Here is a 20,729-nt window from a genome sequence, read left to right on the forward strand (position 1 = left end):
GTTTTATGTTCCTGGGTGAATATTAAAATCATTCTAAGAAATCATTCTAATACTGAGTTGCTATTCAGGAAACATTTCTAACACATTTTCTTTCAGTATTCTTAGAATAAAGAGTTAAAAAGAACATTCAAATTTGAAAGATATATATATTTTTATAACAATGCAAAAGTGGTCACTTTTGATCAATTTAATACATTCTTGCTGAATAAAAGCATAAATAAAATATATAGGCCTATCATACCGACTCGATATTGAACAACATCTGCCAAACATATACTGTTAATAATTTAAAGGAACACTCCACCGTTTTTAGAAATGGGGCTTATTCAACTTCTTTCCTACATTTATGTGGGCAAATGCATTTTGTCTTAGTGCATGCATTGTTTTAGTTTGGCAGGGCTAGTTTTAGTTTTCGCTAGCTTAGCAAAAAAACACCTAATTACTTCTTGTGGCCTGCGTATTCACAACGAGTACAAATAGCGATGCAGATTAAGATTAACTAGGCGATTTCCTAGGCAGATATTGACTTGGGACTATATTATGGGGAAGCACAGGCGAATCACTGCTACTTGGGCTCAGAGATATCACGGCTCTCATCCTCACGTCTTCCAGCTGTTGAGTGATGTGTTGCGCGATATCTCTGTGCCCAAGTAGCAGTGCTTCGCCTGTGCTTCCCCATAATATAGTCACAAGTCAATATCTGCCTAGGAAATCGCATAGTCTTAATCTGAAACGCTATTTGTACTCGTTGTGAATACGCAGGCCACAAGTAGTAATAAGACGTTTTTTTGGTTCACTTGTACTCAGGACATGTTAGCTGGCAACACAGGTTTCCATTCATTATGCTAAGCTAAGCTAGCGCCGATCCTGACAAACTCCAACAAGGCATGCACTGAGACAAAAAATGCATTTGCCCACATTTCTAAATGTAGGAAATAAGTTGAATACGCACCAATTATAAAAAAACGATGGAGTGTTCCTTTAAACTGTGTGATTTCAGTTGTAGAATGAGGTTGTCACTCCCCTATAACTCATGCAAGAACTCAGAAGAGGAATAACAGCTATTGAGCTGTGTGTCTGTGTGTGTGTGTGTGTGTGTATGTGGCCTTAGGAAAATTGGACTTGCATAACGAAGCCTTTAATCATCTGTGCTGCTGCTGTGATAGTAAAAAGACCGGTGAGCAGCAGGACAGATGCTGATGATACCATGCAGGCAAAAAAGAATTGAAACACTGTTGCTCGTGCATTTCACCAGAATAGTAAGAAAGAGACTTAAGCTGCTATACAGCTCCATCCGCCATTTGGTTTGCAGGAGGGGGCTGAAGCACGTGGTTAATGCCAGGTAATACCGTGGCGGGGTGCCCCTGGAAAAGTGATCTGGCTTAAAGTAAATCGGAGTAGAGGACACTAAGATGCTGAGGGCTGCTTAATTAGTTAAAGAGACTTTAATTTGTTTTCCCAAGAAACAGGAAGGGTGTAATGAGGACATATAAGCGACATTTGGCCCAGCCATGTGCATTACCAAATCTGTCTTGATGTATTCTGCTCAATATGTGCGGATGAATAGGTCAAAATGTCATGTGGATGGGAGACAAAGTGCATGTGTGTGCATGCTTCCATCACGAATAACATTAATAAATCTATATGACCGATTCATAAGGCTTCTCCACCATCTGCATCATTCATCTACTGGATTAATATTTAATATGACATGCTATTTATGTATATTTATGAAGCCACATTCTCGTCTTGAGAGAATTTAACTGCTCTAGGAACAGAGAGCAGATAATATGACCATCTCAGATAGTAACCGCTGTTTATGAGCATCAACAGCTAAATTAACTTGAGCAGAAATGAAGAAACAGCTTGCATATCCATCCTAGACCAGCAAGAGCAAGGCTTCTGAATAATGATTAAGACCCAGAATCCCTCTCCCCACTCACTCTGTTCCCTTGAGGCTGAGCTGAAACTAACTAGGACTGTCTGAGGGAAGGGAGGAGGGGCGGGAAAATGAAGGATTAACATGGTGATCAGTAAAGAGAGAGGAAGGCAGGACAAATTCATGAATGATGAAGCATATTTCATGCACCATGTGCACGATCCATTAATAAAAAAAAACAATAGAAAGGATTCTGCGAAGACACATACACAATCCCAAATTACTCTTCAAATGTCATCCATTAATCGAACACGGGGGGGTGAAACACTCAGTGTCAGTCAATTTCTTGAGTACCTATAGAGTAGTATTGCATCCTTCATATCTCTGAAAAGTCTTTAGTTTTTTATATTTATAAAAGAAAGATAGGCGGTACCAAGTCTTTCCGGAAAAAAAACGATCGGCTGGAGGCGTATAGCGTGGGCGGAGCTAAAGAATCACGAGCGCACGCAGCTATTGCTTGAGAGTGTCTGAAAGCGGTGACATCTTCAAGCGTGAAAAAGAAATGTCCATGGCTATCAATCAGATTCAACTAATACAGATATGATCCAGAATCAGATCCGGACGCTGAAATAAATTGACAGGAGAAGCAGCAACAGCAGGACGTCCGTCTCTGTGGTATGTACTGTATTTAGTGGCCTGTGAACATTTGTGTGGGTTTACTCATGGTTTATGATGACATGATTTGGTTTATGGACTATTGTATGCGACTAAACCTTAGCAGTAAAACGGTTTTGCACGTCAGACTAGTGTATAGAAAAACAATGGAGTAAGTTAGCACATTTGAATGAAGAAGCACGCTTTGTGAGAACGTCCCCTAGGTTTATGTTTGGGTGGTTTTACAATAAACAGACACATAAAGTGGTCAGCTAAACTGATATATTTAAACACACACCATAGATCGCATGCTCCATTGATAAATTAACTATACACGATCGTGTTGTTTACTGATGTTTACTTACGCGATGTTAGACATTTGAAGCAGTTTTACTCACCGCCTGCTTCCAAAGCAGGACCGTGAACCTTTATCGTTGGGACCGCTCTGTCAAAAACACACTTCTTTGGTAACATTGTTGATTTCGTGAAGTCCTGTGACAGCAGTTGTGACACTTCCCGTCATTTGTGTGTACAAATCGGTTCAAATGCAGCGCTGCCTTCCCGGAATGTTATGCGGGCGCGTTAAAGTCGCTTGACATCACCCACAGGAATAAAGTGGAGCGCAGCGTGACCGAAGTGTTGCACTGACAAGTGGATCTGCACCTTGAGAGCAGTGTTTATGGCCGTGCATTTGCTCTGGTCGCTCGTACGCGCACCCTTCCGGGAGAAGAGCACGTACGGCCCATACAAGGACATTTCGCCCTGTTGACATCAAGCGGACCCATACTCGGAAAAAACTCTCCAAAACTTGTGAGAAACCGGAAGGAGTATTTTTGACACAGAAATACTCCATCAAACGTCCAACTTAGTTTTTAAAACTTTGTCCATGTTTAGGATGGGAATCCAAGTCTTTAACAGTGTAAAAAGCTCAGTATGCATGAAACAGCATTTTACCCCCCCCTTTAAACACGGTCAAACATTTAATCTAAGTGCAGCATAATCAGTTCCTGCAGAACTATGCTGAATGCTCTGCAGAGTTGCATGTTTGTTAAATATTTAATCAAATTTGGGTTTAGCATATTTAAATCCATCCCACAGAATTTCCCACAAAATCAGCACAGGACTGATTTTCAATTTTTCAAACGTCAAATAATTTTTCAATGTTTTTTTGCCAATACAGAAGTCAATGGGGTCCAAAACAACACTTTCATTATTTGGACAATGTACTATCGTATACTACTGTGGGTGAACCATCTCTTCAAGTACCGAACGCATATTTCTCCCGAGTTAGTCAATATTATTCAGAAAGACTACACATGGCTTGATCATCTCAAAGTTGCAAGCGTTTTAACTGCTGAGAAAAGAAAAGCAAGCTTTTCTAATTAAAGCTAATGACAAAGCACGGTAGGCGGTAATGGATAACACATTAATTGGCAAAGTGCATGGGTTTAATTGTGTCTTCAACTTCTCAGTGTTTATCACACAGAAGCACCAACACATCTGTGGTTAACAAAAACTTAACATGGCATCCTCCTTAATGAAATGCGTGGCCATTACATAGGAGACGACAAACCAATAAAGTCAGTGATCATAACAGTATGTGGCTACTTCAAATATGGTGATATACACTGCTTTTATTATTTTGAAAGTATAAATTGACACTTGGCTATTTCCGGACTCTTGGATATGGGATCATTAGAGGTACTGACAGATCTGACACATCCATCTTCAAATGTGTCAGGCTTAAAAATAGCAAACCAGCGGCATTGTGAAACATGCTCTGTCTGCGGGGCACAGAAGATGTGACTGTCTGACACCAACTCTACAGCTATTATCTGCACAAATGATGAACACAGCCTAAAGAAGCTGTTTGAACGTTTTTCATATGTTTGCTCATTAAAAAAAAAAGGAGGGGAAAAAGTAAAGTGCGTCATTTTTGCAGCAGCAAAAAAAAAATGTGCACAAGCAAGAAAAAGCATTAAATGCATTTGAAGGATAGAAGCTTAATGGTAAAAAATGGCTGGTTAAAGTAGTTAACGAGATTCAGGATCCTAAAAAGCACACTTCACTGTTTTATAAGAATGAGATGCATGACTGCTGGTCCGTATAGAGTGACGCCAAAAATAATCTGAACAATCCCAAGTGCTTTTTTAACAGGTTGAGTATGTGTGAATGAGCATGTCAATGTAACATTACTGTGAGATACAGATAGAGATACAGTCAGGAGGTGAGACATGACAGGGATTTAGCACGTCTCAGCATTACTTCTGCAATAAAACAGAAAACAGAACGGTGTCTGCATCTAGAGAACATTATATAGATCAGTGGTCTGGACCCAAACACACACACGCAAAAGTATGCAGGATAATGGCAGGTATTTCCATTTTGCCATTACTTCTAATTGGCCCGTTCACACTAAGGACGATAGCTATAAAGATAACTATATTAGCATCTACACTGATTCTGATTGGCTGTCAATGTTTTTAGCTGAAAGTGATTCCAGCTATATTGTTTCTCTTTGCCATTATTGTTATAGACATGGTGTAAACTCTGCTATTTATTAATATTGAGAACTATATCTTTATCGTTATCTTTAGAACGATATGTCCTTGGTGGGAAGGGGCCTTTAGTTACAATAATGAGGGGGTGCAACATTACCGAAAAACTGTTAAATGTAGAAAATCTCAAAATGTATATATATGTCTCACAGTACATGTTAATGTTGTGGGCCTATAGTTGTATCATTCAATACTTTTGATTTTTTATTATTCATTCAGACAAAATGGAGCAAAGTTTTCAATCCATTCATCAGCGAAAAATCATTAATTTTGACAAGGATTATACGTGTATGGCTTGTTAAAACAGGATGACATAAGTAAAGGTATTAGGCTCTCTGTTTGTTCAATAAATAGAAGATTTGTTCTGCTTTTCCTAGTGGTAATAATTTTGCCAATTTAATTTGGTGTTGCTAGATTAGCTAAATACTTCACCTTTAAAAAGCCTTGTCTTGTCAAACTAAAGGGAAAAAAGTCACAGCTGCATTGCAGATACTGGGTGGGCTGGACCATAATAAAGTTCTCTGGAAAAAGAGTTTGATCAGACTGTTAAAAAAAAAAAAAAGAAACTGTTCCAGCAAGAAAAAGGCTCCAGCAGGCCTGCTCACTCCCATCGGTGTGGGCTTCACTCTGTGATCTTTGCCTCCAATCTGAGAATTAAGCCACCTCCGCTTACCGACCGCCACAAAGATAAGGCTGCTTTGGCAAAAGCCCCATCCTGGTCTGGCAAGAGCTCTGACGTACCCACAGAAAAGAGACACATGGAGGCTGAGAAGGAGGAGGCGAATATGGAGTAGGAGGGAGGGTGAAACTGGGAGTTGTTAGACAGGGTATGAGCGGATTGGGCCGATGTTCTGCCAAGGTCCCGCCCAGCCCTGCCACAAGCTAGTCTGATGCACTGCAGTGATTACAAAAAGACAACGACAACATGTACACATTGTGCCGCACAGCAAGGTCTGTGGAGAAAGTGAAACTGGTGCAAGCAGCAATAAGCAAAGTCTTTTGCTTTCATTCAGACTAGTACAGCGTAGGTCATAGGCCTGATCGGACATGCAGGCTTATTGATCGACCAGTGCTGGGAAGTGCTTGCACTGATGAACAGGATACTTTTCAAACACGGTAAATGTGGCAGCAGGAGGCATGACATGCTCCAAAACCAAGGTTAAAACCTGCCAGCCGCTCTTTAAAATGAAAAATGATGAGACTGGGTTAGTCTTACAGACAAGACAAGTATTTTCACCAGCACTTGTGAAAAGAGTGCAATTAGCCCTAGCTGAAGCCTCTTAAATTATTAAAGTAAAGTGTATGTCCTCTATCCCATCCCCTTCGAACTAGTCTTTACAGCATAACGGATGCATTGCAAAAATATATATGCAATGCCACTTGCACAAGAAAGTGAAATTACGCTGTCTAAATACGCTGACATTCAATCAGTAAACACTATTTCAGCCTTTTGACTGCAAATAAAATTCAAATACATGCGAGCAGTCTAATTGTTGACAAGGGAGGTCACTGGAAGCATGACATTTTATCCAGGATGCAGAGAAACAAACATGAGACAGAAGTCTGATCAATATACATCAGACAAAGAGAAATCGCCCTTAAAAACCTATTCACATCTCTATTCTTCAAAAACAAATTCAACAAATACATAAGAGAAAGTATCCGCCATACCCAAATGCTGCAGGTGAAGCACATCAGAGCAAGCAACTTGCTCATGCGAATTCATATTCCGTTCACTTCAGTCCTTCCCTATCGAAGTGCGAGACTGCTGTCCTGCCTAGCAAGACTGACTAAAACACGAGCCAATAGAATTCAGGCCTGAGCTGTGAAGGAGCACTTAATTGGTTAGATCTACTGCACAAAACACGCCTCAATGAATGAGTCTTTTTTAACTTAACAAGATTTGGAGCGGCACTGAATGTTGCATTAACAAACTAACACGACACACATACATACATACATACATACATACATATATATATAGAAAAATTATATATAGTAATAATATATAGTAAAAAAAAATTGTAATTGTAAAATTGTAAATCCATCTTATCTAGCTTATAATACATATATATATATATATATATATATATATATATATATATATATATATATATATATATATATATATATATTAGTTAGATAAGATGGATTTACAATTTTACTCAAATGAATATGAAGTTTGCTCCATGTGGTCATGATGATGAATCCTTTAAGTTAATGTTTCAAAAGATTCTAAACACAGGAACCAAAAAACAAAATCCCCACCACCTGTTACCTGTAGCTATTTAAAAACCAAGATGTGACATTTGATGTTGTGAACTATATGGAGTAGGACAGCATTATGATCTTCATGGGCAAAAAGCAGGACCAGGAAGAAAATAGTTCACAGCAACACACAACTGATCTGACATAAACGTTAAGTTACAAACAAGTCCATGCCCACTTCTTTTGACCATACACAAATAATACAAAGTTATATAATATAATAACTTTATAATTACACACACACACACCCTCCTCCAGAACTACCTGCGCATTAGCCATTACGTCACCCTAAACATTAAAGGGATAGTTCACCCCCAAATTTTAATTCTGTCATGAATTACTCATCCACATGTCGTTCCAAACTCGTAAGAGTTTTGTTAATCTTCAGAACAATAGTAAAAATATATTTGATGAAATCTGAGAGCTTTCTTTCACTCCACTGACAGCTATGCAATTACCACTGACACTTGATCGTAAAACGTCCACATTTTCTGAAGAGACTTGATCACTTTATATGACAAATATATTTAACTTAGGCTTTTGTTAACTTTTAAGCATTGAGAAGTTAAACTTTATTCTTACATTTGAATTACAACGTTTTTGTTGTATTTGTACATGTGCACTGGAAGCTTCAGTAAAACTCTTTCTGATTCTGATAAACAGAAGCTCAACCAAAAGTGACTGACACATGAGAATGAACCTTATTGGTTCTCACAAGTCAAGCAAACATGCTTGAGGTTTACCACAACTGAGTTGATAAATGTGAGTTGATAAATGTGAATAAAAGCCCAAAATCATTATGTTCATCATAAATGTCCATGTCTCTTAAGAAAATTTGGACTAAACCATTCAATTTATATGGATAAGTTTTACAATCTATTTAAGAACTTTTTGAAGCATCAAAGTGATAGTAGTTGTCAAGGGAGGGACAGAAATCTCTCAGATCTCATCAAAAAGATCATCATTTGTGTTCCGAAGATGAACGAAAGTCTTACGTGTTTGGAACGACATGAGGGTAAGCAGTTAATGACAGAAATTAAATTTTTTGAGTGAACTATCGCTTTAAGAAAGGGAGGACGTCAACAAAAACGTATGTGAATAAATAATAAAAGCTTATCACAGTCCTAATCTTAAATAAACCATATGGGTAAATGTCCCAAGCGGGCATTTATGCATATCACCTTCACAAAATGCATCCACTGCTTTAGAAAGCAATTGTGAAATAACTTATTTGTAACCAAGACGCACGCAACGAAGCCCTATGCAATCTTTAGCAAGTGCTCTCGCAACAGTTGTCGAGCACGAGAAAGATTGTGCACATGTCACGAAACTCAAGATGACAGGTACAGATTGACACAAATCCGCACTAAACGCGTTTTACCTTCAGCACGGGAACGGAGATCCGACATAGTTCTCTGTACGGGCGGCATCGGTCCACCTGTCAAATGAACGCTTAAAAACTCCGCGTTGCGTTTCTCTCTTCACCCGTCTAGGGATTTTAAGCGCCGTAACCGTCACCAAAGTAGCTTTCCCCCACTCCCGTGACCGTTAACCATTTATATATGGTTAGGGTTCATGTTGTTTTTGATGAAGAGCGACAGTTCCGCACTCGATGACGCTCCAGCATCAGCGCGCGGAGCTGAACGCGAAATCTCTCCAGTGCATGAGCAAGAATCGATAAGCGCTTGAAACACTGAATGCGAGCGAGCTCTGCCGCTTCACAAATTGGACCGTGCCAACTAAGAGCGCAGAGGGGGGGTGGAGTCCAAATCACGCGTGTAAGCTGGTCTTTCTCACTCTGAAACCACACATATCTTACATAAACGATATTTTGCTTAACTCAATTAAAAGCAGGTATCCGTATATACAGAGTAAGATTTGTACTAAGCTAAATAAAAACGGAAGAAAAATATTGTCCCCTAATATGATCTCAGTGTGGAAAGGTCTTCAGGAGATTCCCTGCTGCAGTTACTCTCATTGTTTCGAAGGGGGATTGCAGAGACAATGACAGCCCACTATTTCTTTATTTTAGGCCCTGAAGCAATCACGACTCTGCAATTGCCTCCCATATTACCTTTCAGACGGAAACATTATGAGTTTGCTGATATGCTGAGGGTTTGCTCTCAACAAGCCACATGTTGATGGGCAGAAATCTCCATTCCTGTTTCTTGGTGTTCCATAGGCCTACTGGTTTTGCAAATACTGCTGTTGTTGTAATTAGATAAATTAATTATTTAAAATTAATAAATGAAGAACATCACTCAAATGTTTTACAATTTTTAGGCCTTTATAGTGTAACTACCTATCTGAATAAGGCCTCCACATCCTATAGCGTTCTCTCAATATATTTTATTTTATTGCAGATAATATATTGTATTAATAATACAAGATCTATGAAAATTTTAACCACAAATGATAACATTTCTTTCCCTATTTCCAAAGGTTTTGGGGCTTTCTCTCAGGCTAATAATCAACATCCACCCGCCTGCACAGATTTGGGTATATGGCTCCTGCGGTTGCCTAGCAACAGTGACAAGATGCCTGCCTCTTTGATTATGTTTGGTGGTTTTATCTTTGAGCACATATCATTCTAAATAATGACTCATCCTCTCAATAGACACACAGACACGCACTCTCTCATTCACAGACTGATATAAATAGATCAGTCTTTTTTTAAATATGTATTATGTTGAACATACATGAATGTCCAACCTTGTTCCCACTCCCACCCTCCAGCTGTGTTGATCAAAAATGATCAGACGAACATCTGGGGGGAATAAAACTGCAAAAAACAATGTATTTAAACATTTTATGGACACTGTAAATTTATATAAAAATAATTTATATAAAATTAAATAATTTAAAAGGAACCTATGCAGCGTATTATTTAAAAGATCACTTTTTAAATTGACTTTTCACCTCAAATGGAAAAGATGACTAAATTTAATTTCCATTAATACAAATTCTCAGGAAAGAAACTGTTTTTCTTATATAAAAAAAACATACATTATTTATGACATTATTAAACACATTATACTGAATCAATCTTGCCCTTAAATACAGTAAACTAATCAGATTGTAAAGACATGCATCTCCTTTCGTGTCTTTCTGTAACATTTCCCTAGCAAATGCATTTACTTTTTTAACTGTTTATGTCATGGTTTATGCACTTGCTATTCAATTAAATGAAGAAGAAAAAAAATACTGCCCACAATAGCAGCTCACTACATTAAAACATCATGACTCATTCATATTTCCTCCATGCACAAAAATTCAAGCCGCACAGTGACATCTTATTCTCCGATAAACAGGGCCCGGAATCATCTGCACTCAAAGCAGTGGTCAGAGGCCATCTCTGTGATAAATGAGCCGTCCGCTGCAGCCCATGAGCCATCAGAACATTCTGCTCCTATCAGGCCACACAAGATCTGCCGGCTATGAGTGTCATCTACACTTATTGACGGATTAATATTTATGAATAGCATGTTGATTATTTTGGAAGAATGTCTGAGGTGAGAATGAGATTATACTTTTAATTGGACGGCATCAATTTATGAGTTTGAGATAGACTGGATTAGAATAGAATAGGACTCATTGGGGTCATGAAGAGTACCAAAAGCAACACCTGTCAGCCAACAGTCGGATGGCACCATCTGCCCTAGACAGCGCTGGCAACCTCAGTCGATACAATAAGAAAGCCCCCTTCGAATTGATGGATCTGCTAATAGCTGAGGATAAGACATTTAAAGCATGGGTGGAAAAAGACAGTATGCTCAAAAGACACTATTGAGGAATCTAATTAAAATGAAATCCAATTAAAAACAAAAACACTGTGCATGTTTATTTTGCTCATAAAGATGCAGGGTTTGTGTCTCCAGAGGAGACTGTCTGGATAAAATAAAGCAAATAAATGCATTTTAATTAACAAAGTATTTTCTATTCAGCTACCATTTTCAGGTTATCTATATTTTCAGTGTAGTAGCAAGTATGGTCATGTGATTATTCTGCGTCTAAAACTGCATAGGCTAATCTCTTAAATTGGAAGACTACTTATTTTGAATAAGTTATTACTTCACGACAGCTAAAAAAAGATTATTTAGTATAGTAAGTGTGCATAATAGGAATTTTATCTGGTCGTACTACATTTACCATGTTGTCATTATCATGTGACCTACCAGTCATTCGCTTCACTGTCATTCATAAATCTTTTCCGGCGGCCTCATGGGATACTAAAGTGTCCTATGCACACTCCTGAATGTAGCAGGAAGAAGTAGGCCATCTGACTACTTGTTATGAGTACTGTGAATTCGGATTTATAGCTACTTCTTTTCACTCATTTCCCATTATCACTAACGGCCTCATCAAAATGCAGCCCTGACCTGTAGATTGTCAGCAGTAAGATCAGACTCTGCCCCCTGCTGGTGTAGCTTGTAGTGAAATGTATTTACTTGTTTATTTGTCAAGGACGATGCAGCGCACATTATTACATACATAATTGTCATAGACAAGCCATAACAAAAAATGCGTTGATGTGTTGCATAAAAGTTTTCTAGCCAATTGGCTAATTTGCAACCCCAGTCCAGTCAGTCAAAGATTGAATCCTTACATTTTGAATCGCCTGAAAACACCTTTTCAATTATACAAGTAATATGAAACCATATTTACCACTTATTTACTTACTTATACCATACAATTCAATAATCCTCTTAAATCCTGAGCCACAGGTTATGGATTTCACTGTTAAGCTCTGAAGCTCATTTATTTTGTTTATTGAACCATATGTATAAATCATATGAAATGCTCCATTTAATAATTGGATTAAATCAAATTAAACCCTCAAATATCTGTAAACAACATGGATTTATATTAATCTGCATTGTTCTTAAAAATTATGAGGTGGTTGGGTCAATCATCTCCATGACTCGTGGTGATCCTTGACTCAATAATGCTGGTGCAATGGCGATGACAGCAGTGTTGAAAACAGATGTTGTTATTTAGGGGAAAAAATTAAGAAATTTTACAAATATGCGTCTATACATTTATAGAGAAGAATATGATCAAATTTTTTTTTTAAATAAAATAAAAATAAATAAAAATTCAGCTACAAATTGTATTCTTCCAGATTATCCCTGATTAAAGAATCCCTCAAACAAGTGACTTTCAGACACATTCATCTAGTATATGTTCTTGTATCAATGTCCTTTGTTGATCTTGAAACAAGACTCCTATCAAACAATCATAATGTCAAACCCAGCTGTTAATTAACCAGCCTGACTGGTTGGTTATCAATGTTAGCATATCAACTAGAATGTTGATTCAAGAACAAGAATAGACATGATGAGCCTTGAGCACTGATCACTGACAGTCACAAACTTTGACATGCCATCATTTAGTGAGATATCAGTGAGTGAAAGATGCCTCGGAACAGACAAAACTGACACTGACTTTACAGAGAAACCCCAGAACTGAAACGGAGAGAGGAGCATAACGAGGGTGGATTGAGATGATCATTGGCAGAGCTACTTTACGTTAGATGAGCTCTCCAGGTCATGGTTCATCATATAGGCTTGAGGAAATTGAAAAAGTCCCTGAATAAAACACATGCCTCTGTCTAAGTAAATTGGCATATGGCAGGAAACGGATGAGTTATTGAAATTGAAAGTAAAAAAATAGCCCAATATTCATCAGGCACCAGCAATCTGTTTAACTAAGATAACTCCTTCAGGGAGTGGCTGAGGGAACAGACAGATGCAGCATGATAAATGAGAGGGCACAAATAGGCCATTTCCAGAGGTTTGTTTGTCTGTCATGTGCGATAATTATTGACTTAAAGTCATTACTTCATAAAATAATGACTTTATAGGAATGATGCTTCAGTAAGAAAGGTGAATAGGTATATATATATATATATATATATATATATATATATATATATATATATATATATATATATATATATATATATATAGACAGTCAAGACTGAAAATAATACTCTATGGCTTTGTTCCATTTACGGATGTGCATTTTCATCATCTCTGACACATGGTGCGAATAATCGGCCTTGCGCTCCTACACCTTCTGCAGTGCTGTTGTAGTCACAGAGCAGCTGCATTGCTACCTGCAGCCCCCACTGGAGAGAGGATAGTTCAGCTCCATTTCCCCTCATACTCAAGCACAGCAGGTTAGGCCTGTGTCCGAAATCGTCCCCCCTTAAGGTACAGCCATTTGTAGTGGTGTCCGAGAGGACCATAGTGGACGTTATCAAGTGCACTAATTTAATCCCACAATTCAAAGCTGCAATAACGAGTGTACAATTTGTGTACGCTCAAAAGCTATATAATACCCATAATGCACTGTGAGAGTCGCGCCGACTCGCGCGTCGAATGAATTCCTGCGTCTGACCCATAGACCGTAAAAAAATATGGACGACTCGACATCATCCGTTTCCGCTTGGCAGAGTTGAAGCTTTCAGGCAGCCTTGCACGGCGCGGACATCTTGGGACCGAGTCTGCGCAGTAGCGATTTCGGGACCGGAGTTGCGCAGTAGAGCGCAGGAAGTAGAGCAGGAAGTACAGTCGCGATATCAAAAGCCCGCCCACACTCTCGCAGATGCAGAACAATTAATAATGTTGGTGTGAAATAAACAGTTATGGAAATGTAGAAATTAAAGCTAAAGCTCTAATCTGTTCCCAAAAATTCCGAAAAAAGTCCGTTAGAGACTCAGTGACAACTTCACTCAGAGAAGCCGTCAGTCTCAGCTGTCAATCATGACGTCACACCCCCCGTTTTTATAGCATCAAATAACTAACTCAAAGTAAACTTATTTTTAAAACGAACACCTGAAATGAAATCATCGTGATGATAACTGCCTTCAGTGACATAAACTAACTTTGGGGAAACATTTTTAAAGTGTAATTTTATTATTTAGTTTGCCTCGCGTCCATTAGAAAACACAGAGGGGCGGCTATACTGGGACCGGTCACCGGGGGGCGATCGAGGCGCGAAAGCTTCAGTAAATGAGAGGGAGACTGCAGGCTTGGTCTGACCACGACCAGGCAGTGACCACAAGATGGCGCCCGCAGCTTTTCCAAACCGCTTTTCCATCGTTGCTACAGCGTATACAGGTATGAATTCATTTTTATTGATAATTCAATTGTATTTTATATATTCTAGTTTCCACGAGAGTTCAAGATAAATCTTTTCATTTTCTGTAGTTGCAAGTTTGCTACGTTTCAAATGATTATTAAACATCAAGCACAAAAACGACAGCCCTAGCTTCCGGCATCAATCCGAATTCACTCACTCGTTTTCATTCACTCCTTCGAGTGGACTATATTAGTGGAGTAATGCAGGGAATAGTGAATGAGTGTATCGGGGGTGATTTCGAAAAGCTGAGCGCAATCTTCTAGGTGGCATAAAACTGCAGTGCATTAGCTCTGGGATGCATTGGGAACCACAGTAGCTAATTAAATAAAGAAAAAAGATCTCAGTTTAGCTGAAAATCAATCATAAAACATTTACTAGAACTTATAACTGGTGAAACCTTACGGAGAAAATCAATGTCCCTCTCAATTTATGTGAATCAATGCACTGTAAATTGCTGTCTCAGCTAACAAACATAACATAGTCTAACGTTACTGCAATTTTTAAAGAGAAAACTGAAAATTCAGTCAAGTCAAATATGTATAAATCTTTCTAATGTGGATTTTTTTTTTTTTTATCAATACAATGAAAGCCAAAGTTATTGTGCTCACACTGGGTTAGTAATGACATGATTGTGAGTAAATTACATTTTTTCTTTCACCTGTACAAAAGAAAACTTTCGGTCTATGAGTCAAGGCTATTCATTGTCAAAAAGAGAAAAATCTATGGCATGATAAATTATTTAAAAGACTATCAGTTTCTTCATGGTCCGTTTTCTCGGTAGCCATGGCAAGGCCACATGCATTATTAACATGTACAGGAACACTGGTGGCGAAGCTGACGGTAACAGATCAGACCTCTTTCCGGGTCTACTCGCTGTGCATGGGCTCTGGGTGAAATAATGGAGCAATACCGGGGCTAACTATATTCATCCACCCATGAATCCGAGGGATTAAAATATCCTTTTCTTTTTGGACCATGTAAGTCGACGCAATGGAGGAGGCTTTGTTGACACCGGAGGATGGGAAGAGGCAGAAGAGGGTGAGATTTCGGGTGGCCTCAGGGAACAGCGGGCGGGTTTTGAAAGAGATGTTTAAGGATGAAGGGCCATCGGATTCCCTGGATTCAGACTGCACCAGCTGCTCCGAGGCAGACCGGGCCAGCACTCCATCCACCAGCGGGGAGGCGAACGGCCACCTCTGTGGATTCTTGGGGTCGGAGCTGGATGACAGCGGAAGTGAGCCGGATGACTTGCTGATGTTTGCAGGGGGGAGAGACAAAGTGTTGAGTTCCAAACGAGTGAATATCCTCAGTAAAAATGGGACGGTTCGAGGAGTCAAGCACAAAGTCAGTGCTGGCCAAATACTCTTTGATAACTTGGCTAAAAACAATGGGGTAAGTCAGGGTGAGCTTTCACTTCATCTCAAGCTAAAACCTTTCATCTTTGACTGTGGACGCCAATGCACATCAAATGGCAAACATTACAATTATCAGACTATTCACAGTTGCTCAAAAGCTTTCAAGAATTGTCTTGTGTCCTCAACAGGGTTAGAACTTCTTTCCTCAGCCGCTATATTGGTTACAGAGCCTGTTCTCTTCTTCTCTCAGGTTTTGCCAGACAAACAAGCTGTCCAACTGGGCAAGATCACTGTACTATTAAAGATTAATGATGCATTTCTTTAAGTGTTTTGGCTAAGTTAATCATCTTAATGTATCCTCAGGACCTCTGCTTTGTTGTCGAGCACTAAAACACTTGCTGAAAGCTTATGTCTGATATCAGATGTAATTCTATACCATTTTTAACAGAGGGTAAATAGGGATTCAATTGATTTTCAGGAACCTGATAAAACTACTATATAAAAGGTCATTATTTAAATAATGGTATACTATATGGAGCCCATACATTTGCAAAAAATGAGACGGGAGGAAATATACGTCAAAGCCTTTGCATTCGCTCACAAAAATGCTGCGTTACCCATCTTTCATGAGAATAAAAAGGCTATTGTGTTCCCCCAAGAAACTTTGCATTTGCTCAAGAGAAAGACTTTTGCATTAGCTCTAAACAAATGCTTTTGTATTCCTTCAAGACACTTTGCATAAGTTTTGCAAGCGAATGCAAGGTTTCTGCTCGCAGAACTGTGACCTCTTACAAAATGATCACTTTTTCCTCAGTGAAGTTCACTCACAAAAGTGTTTGAAATATATGGTGTGTATACGCCATGTCGTAATAACTGTAATTTCTAAGCGTTGTATGCCACGTGAATGAATCTGCACCTGACCGCTGCAGATTCATTTGGCCATTGATAGTTTTGCCATAAATGAATAAATCCCAGTCAGAGGACATGAACAGCTTTGAGTATAATGTCACTTGTTATCTCTCTGATTTTCCATCATATACCCTTAAAGGCTTCTTAAAAAAACATTGAAGATGTTGATTCTTTAGTTTGGGCCTCTTTTAAATAGTGTCATTGGTTTATATAATAAAACACACACCTTACTCTGCTAGTGAACTTGGGGGAACTGACAGGTGCAAAAATTTCATTTTTGAGAACATTTCTAGCATCATTTGTTTGAGATGACACTTTTAGTTTAATATTTGTAATCCAAAGGAATTAAATTCAGACATTCCTAAAGTGTCCTGTCCAAATATTCACTGTATTTTCTGCTTTTGCAACACTGAATCTTTATTACCACCCTTATCCACATGGTTCGTTATGTTAATATAGTAAAACGTGTAAATGATTTGTGAGCTGCTATTTGATTTGTCAGATAAGGATAGTAAAAATCAGTAGTGAGACTGTAAATTAAAGTGCATTATAAATTGGATTACTGCAGGTTTTATTGGCACTTCATGCTGTAATTTTAACAGTTAATACATGCTTGACTTAGAATGCTACTGTATTTGAACTATGATTGGAATTGGAATTGCTCTGTTTATGTTCCTACTGGAATCTGAGAGCCAGTACAATTTTTCCTCAACTAAAAAAAGTTTCTTGTAAGATCACGTCAACCAAACAAACTTGCACAAGGCAGTTCCAGGTCCATCCTTGCTCCAAAATGTCTGAAAGTTGAGTCTATTTTTGTTCTTTGCAAAGTAAAAAAAATAGTTTCACACTTCAGGGGAGCTGCTCGACTAAGAAAAGATGCTGAAGGTCAAACTCAAGAACAGTCAGTGACTCACTAAATCAATAGATGCTGTTCAACTGTTGCCTCAAGTTACCTGCAAAAGCTGCTGCAAACCTTAGAAAGCTAAATTAGCGCTTTCACTTACAGTTAGAATTGCACTTTAACGATATTGAACTGATCTATTCTTTTAACACTGAATATTTTGATGCAAATTCCTTTGCTCACTCTTGGAATCAAGTGAGATGTGCTTGATTACTATTGAGAGACTCTCGTCTAACACCAGACGTCTATGTTTTCTTTCTCTCAGCCAGAACTGACTCTAGAGTTCGGGCGAATTGTAATCTACACCACCAGTTTTCGAGTGGTCAGGACTACATTCGAGCGATGCGAGCTGGTCCGAAAAATCTTTCAGAACCACAGGGTGAAGTTCATAGAGAAGAACATTGCTTTAGACAGTGAATATGGAAAGGAACTGGAGACACGCTGCAAACGAGTGGGTGAACCTCCCTCACTGCCTGTGGTCTTCATTGATGGACACTACCTAGGGGTCAGTGATCAAACTAGTTTCAATATTCATCATACTGAACATAATTTGCCAGTGTTTGAACTCCGAATAATGATTTGCGTACGTTTTGCACATTCAGGGTGCAGAGAAAATACTTGCAATGAATGAATTAGGGGAGCTTCAGGATCTCCTCACCAAAATTGAGGTATTGATATTTTACAGTAAAATATGTTTCAAAAAGGACTTTTTGTATAGATTAAACATTTTGGTTTGCACACCTGTAACTAATAGATAGGTGCATAGGACGAAAGATACCCAAATCTAAAAAATCTCAATAATCAAACAAAAGTAAATCCTGCACACTATAGATACTCGCAAAAATTAGAAACTTTTTATTAGCAACGTTTCGGTATCATGACCTTCATCAGGCATATCCCTGATGAAGGTCATGAGACCGAAACGTTGCTAATAATAAAGTATCTATAGTGTGCGGAATTTACTTTTGTTTGATTATTGGGTTAACAGTTCTTAAAATAACCATTTCCACCTTTCTTTTTTTCTTTGGTTCTTTATTTTACTTTGCATCTAAGGTTCTATGAAGAAACTTTAACTTCTGTAAATCCTTTCCATTTCTGCAAAAGGTTCTTTCGATTATTGAAAATTTCCTCATACCAAGAACTGTTCATTGAAAAGTAATTTGGGGGACCTATCTCTTTACTTTTAAAGTTTAGTTAGTTCACCCAAAAATTAAAATTCTTTCATTAATTACTCACCTTCATGCCGTTCCAAAACTGTAACCTTAATTTTATGAAGCGACGAGAATGCAAAACAAACAAAAATAACGACTTTATTCAACAATTTTGTTCTAGCCTGTGTCAGTCTCCTACGCAGTTTCCGCTGTAATATACACCCATGCATTCACAACAGAAACTGCATAGGAGACTGACACAGGCTAGAATGAAATTGTTGAATAAAAGTGTAATTTTTGTTTACTTTTTTTTAACACTAAAAGTATTCTCGTCGTTTCATAAAATTAAGGTTGAACCACTGGGATCACATGGACTATTTTTATTATGTCTTTACTACCTCTCTGGGTTTTGAAAGTGTTAATTAAATCACTGTCTATGGAGAGGTCAGAGAGCTCTCGGATTTCATAAAAAATATCTTAATTTGTCTTCTGAAGATGAACGAAGGTCTTACGGTACGACATGAGGGTAAGTAATTAATGACAGAATTTTCATTTTTGGGTGAACTATACCTTTAAGGGTGAGGTGTGAAAAATGTTTTAAAAATTAGAACACTTTCTATTCTAGTAAACATTTACTATATTAATTTGACAGAAATGAATCTGTTCTTTTTTTCTTAACCTGTATTTTGTATTTGATATTCATTGAGTTATTTTAGGGTAAATGGAAATGTCTGTATAATGGGTATTGTCCTGGTAATTTTCTGTCAGTACATTATCTGTTTTTTATAAGTTTTTTTTTAAATGTTGTTTGAAGTGCATAAAACACTTTTTGTTTAATTAAAATGTTCCATGGATGTTGAAGGTTCTTCATGGAACCAATAAAGAACCTTTATTTTTAAGTATAGTAACCAATAGCAGACTCAAAAAATATTGCAAAGAACATTGATTAATTGCTCAAGGAAAGTCAAATCTGGTTTACTGCCATAGTTTATTCTGTAAATGAGAACAGAACCACTTATGTACACTTATGAGAGAAAAAGTTTATTATTGCTAGTCATTATATCTCTTTACACATACACTGTAAATATATCAGTGATTAATATTAATTGCATCACATTTTCTACATACCGTAGATACATTTAAATACTTTTCTATATGCTATTTGCAAACAAATAGTGTCAGTACATATAATTACAAACACTTTTTAATAAAAAGGAAAAAAAGAAATATACAGTGCAGAGCAGAGCAGCCCAAATAATGGATAAAGCCAAGATTGCATTTGTCTTAATTTATAATAAATATCACTAATATTGTATCTTAAAGAGCATCTGTATTCAAATTCACTATCATTTCTTCCTATCTGATCATAGAGGGTTCAGCACCCTGACACATGCCAGACGTGTGGGGGATTTGCCTTTGTCCCGTGCCCTATGTGCCATGGCAGCAAAATGTCTGTGTTTCGCAACTGCTTCACCGACTCCTTCAAAGCCCTGAAGTGCACAGCGTGCAACGAGAACGGTCTCCAGCCCTGCTCCAGCTGTTCTCACTAAGGTCCTCTTCAAGTGCCTGCAACCCCTTCCCAACACCATCTCCACCCCATAAGCCATGTATAAAACAAGAGATGCAGAAAGAACTGCTATTTGTGAATAAATCTTTTTTTTTATTTTTAGAAAATGAAATTTGTGTCTACTGGTGTAGTTTTTTTTAACCATATTTTATATTTGAAAATGATTATTATTATTACAACATAGGTTTTTTTTTGGTCACATGCCAACAGATGTCTGGCAGCATTACCCAATCCAACAGCACGGATGCTGTCTGTCACTGTAAATAAATATAGCAATTAAGTAAATGAACTACTGGTTCAGAGAGGCATATCATCTTTCCGAGCCCTATGATCCCAGCGTG

The 20,729-nt window shown here is 38.0% G+C and overlaps 2 protein-coding genes across 8 annotated transcripts in view; one reads left to right on the forward strand and one right to left on the reverse strand.

Moving 5' to 3' along the window:
• The window catches only part of atp8a1 (ATPase phospholipid transporting 8A1), a 158,570-nt gene extending 149,510 nt beyond the window's left edge, over nt 1-9,060 (reverse strand). For 5 of the 6 annotated variants that reach the window (XM_067457302.1, XM_067457299.1, XM_067457303.1 and 2 more), the window contains exon 1: nt 6,763-6,838. In XM_067457302.1, coding sequence (XP_067313403.1) covers nt 6,763-6,817 — 55 coding nt within the window. In that variant the 5' untranslated portion in view covers nt 6,818-6,838. Of the gene's footprint in view, nt 1-6,762; nt 6,839-8,740 lie in introns of those variants that run through there. The other variant, XM_067457301.1, reaches the window with a different exon arrangement.
• A 5,400-nt stretch (nt 9,061-14,460) lies between these two features.
• On the forward strand, nt 14,461-20,573 carry grxcr1a (glutaredoxin and cysteine rich domain containing 1 a). 2 transcript variants are annotated; one of them, XM_067456530.1, is made up of 5 exons: nt 14,461-14,483; nt 15,488-15,897; nt 17,936-18,175; nt 18,273-18,338; nt 20,192-20,573. In XM_067456530.1, the coding sequence occupies exons 2-5, from the start codon at nt 15,496-15,498 to the stop codon at nt 20,369-20,371; spliced, it is 888 nt and encodes a 295-aa protein (XP_067312631.1). In that variant the 5' UTR covers nt 14,461-14,483; nt 15,488-15,495; the 3' UTR covers nt 20,372-20,573. The 2 variants fall into 2 exon arrangements, with proteins under 2 accessions (XP_067312631.1, XP_067312629.1); XM_067456528.1 differs by lacking the exon at nt 14,461-14,483 and having other exon boundaries at nt 14,986-15,897.
• Nucleotides 20,574-20,729: the final 156 nt, after the last annotated feature.

Source organism: Pseudorasbora parva, chromosome 11 (genome assembly GCF_024679245.1).
Source record: "Pseudorasbora parva isolate DD20220531a chromosome 11, ASM2467924v1, whole genome shotgun sequence".
Taxonomy (NCBI): Eukaryota; Metazoa; Chordata; class Actinopteri; order Cypriniformes; family Gobionidae; genus Pseudorasbora; species Pseudorasbora parva.

Bases quoted from the DNA above. Each gene is read 5' to 3' on its own strand.
- grxcr1a (XM_067456530.1), top strand. From the start codon at position 15,496: ATGGAGGAGGCTTTGTTGACACCGGAGGATGGGAAGAGGCAGAAGAGG. The intron at 18,176-18,272 runs GTCAGTGATCAA...TTGCACATTCAG, and splicing joins TTGATGGACACTACCTAGGG to GGTGCAGAGAAAATACTTGC. The intron at 18,339-20,191 runs GTATTGATATTT...ATCTGATCATAG, and splicing joins ATCTCCTCACCAAAATTGAG to AGGGTTCAGCACCCTGACAC.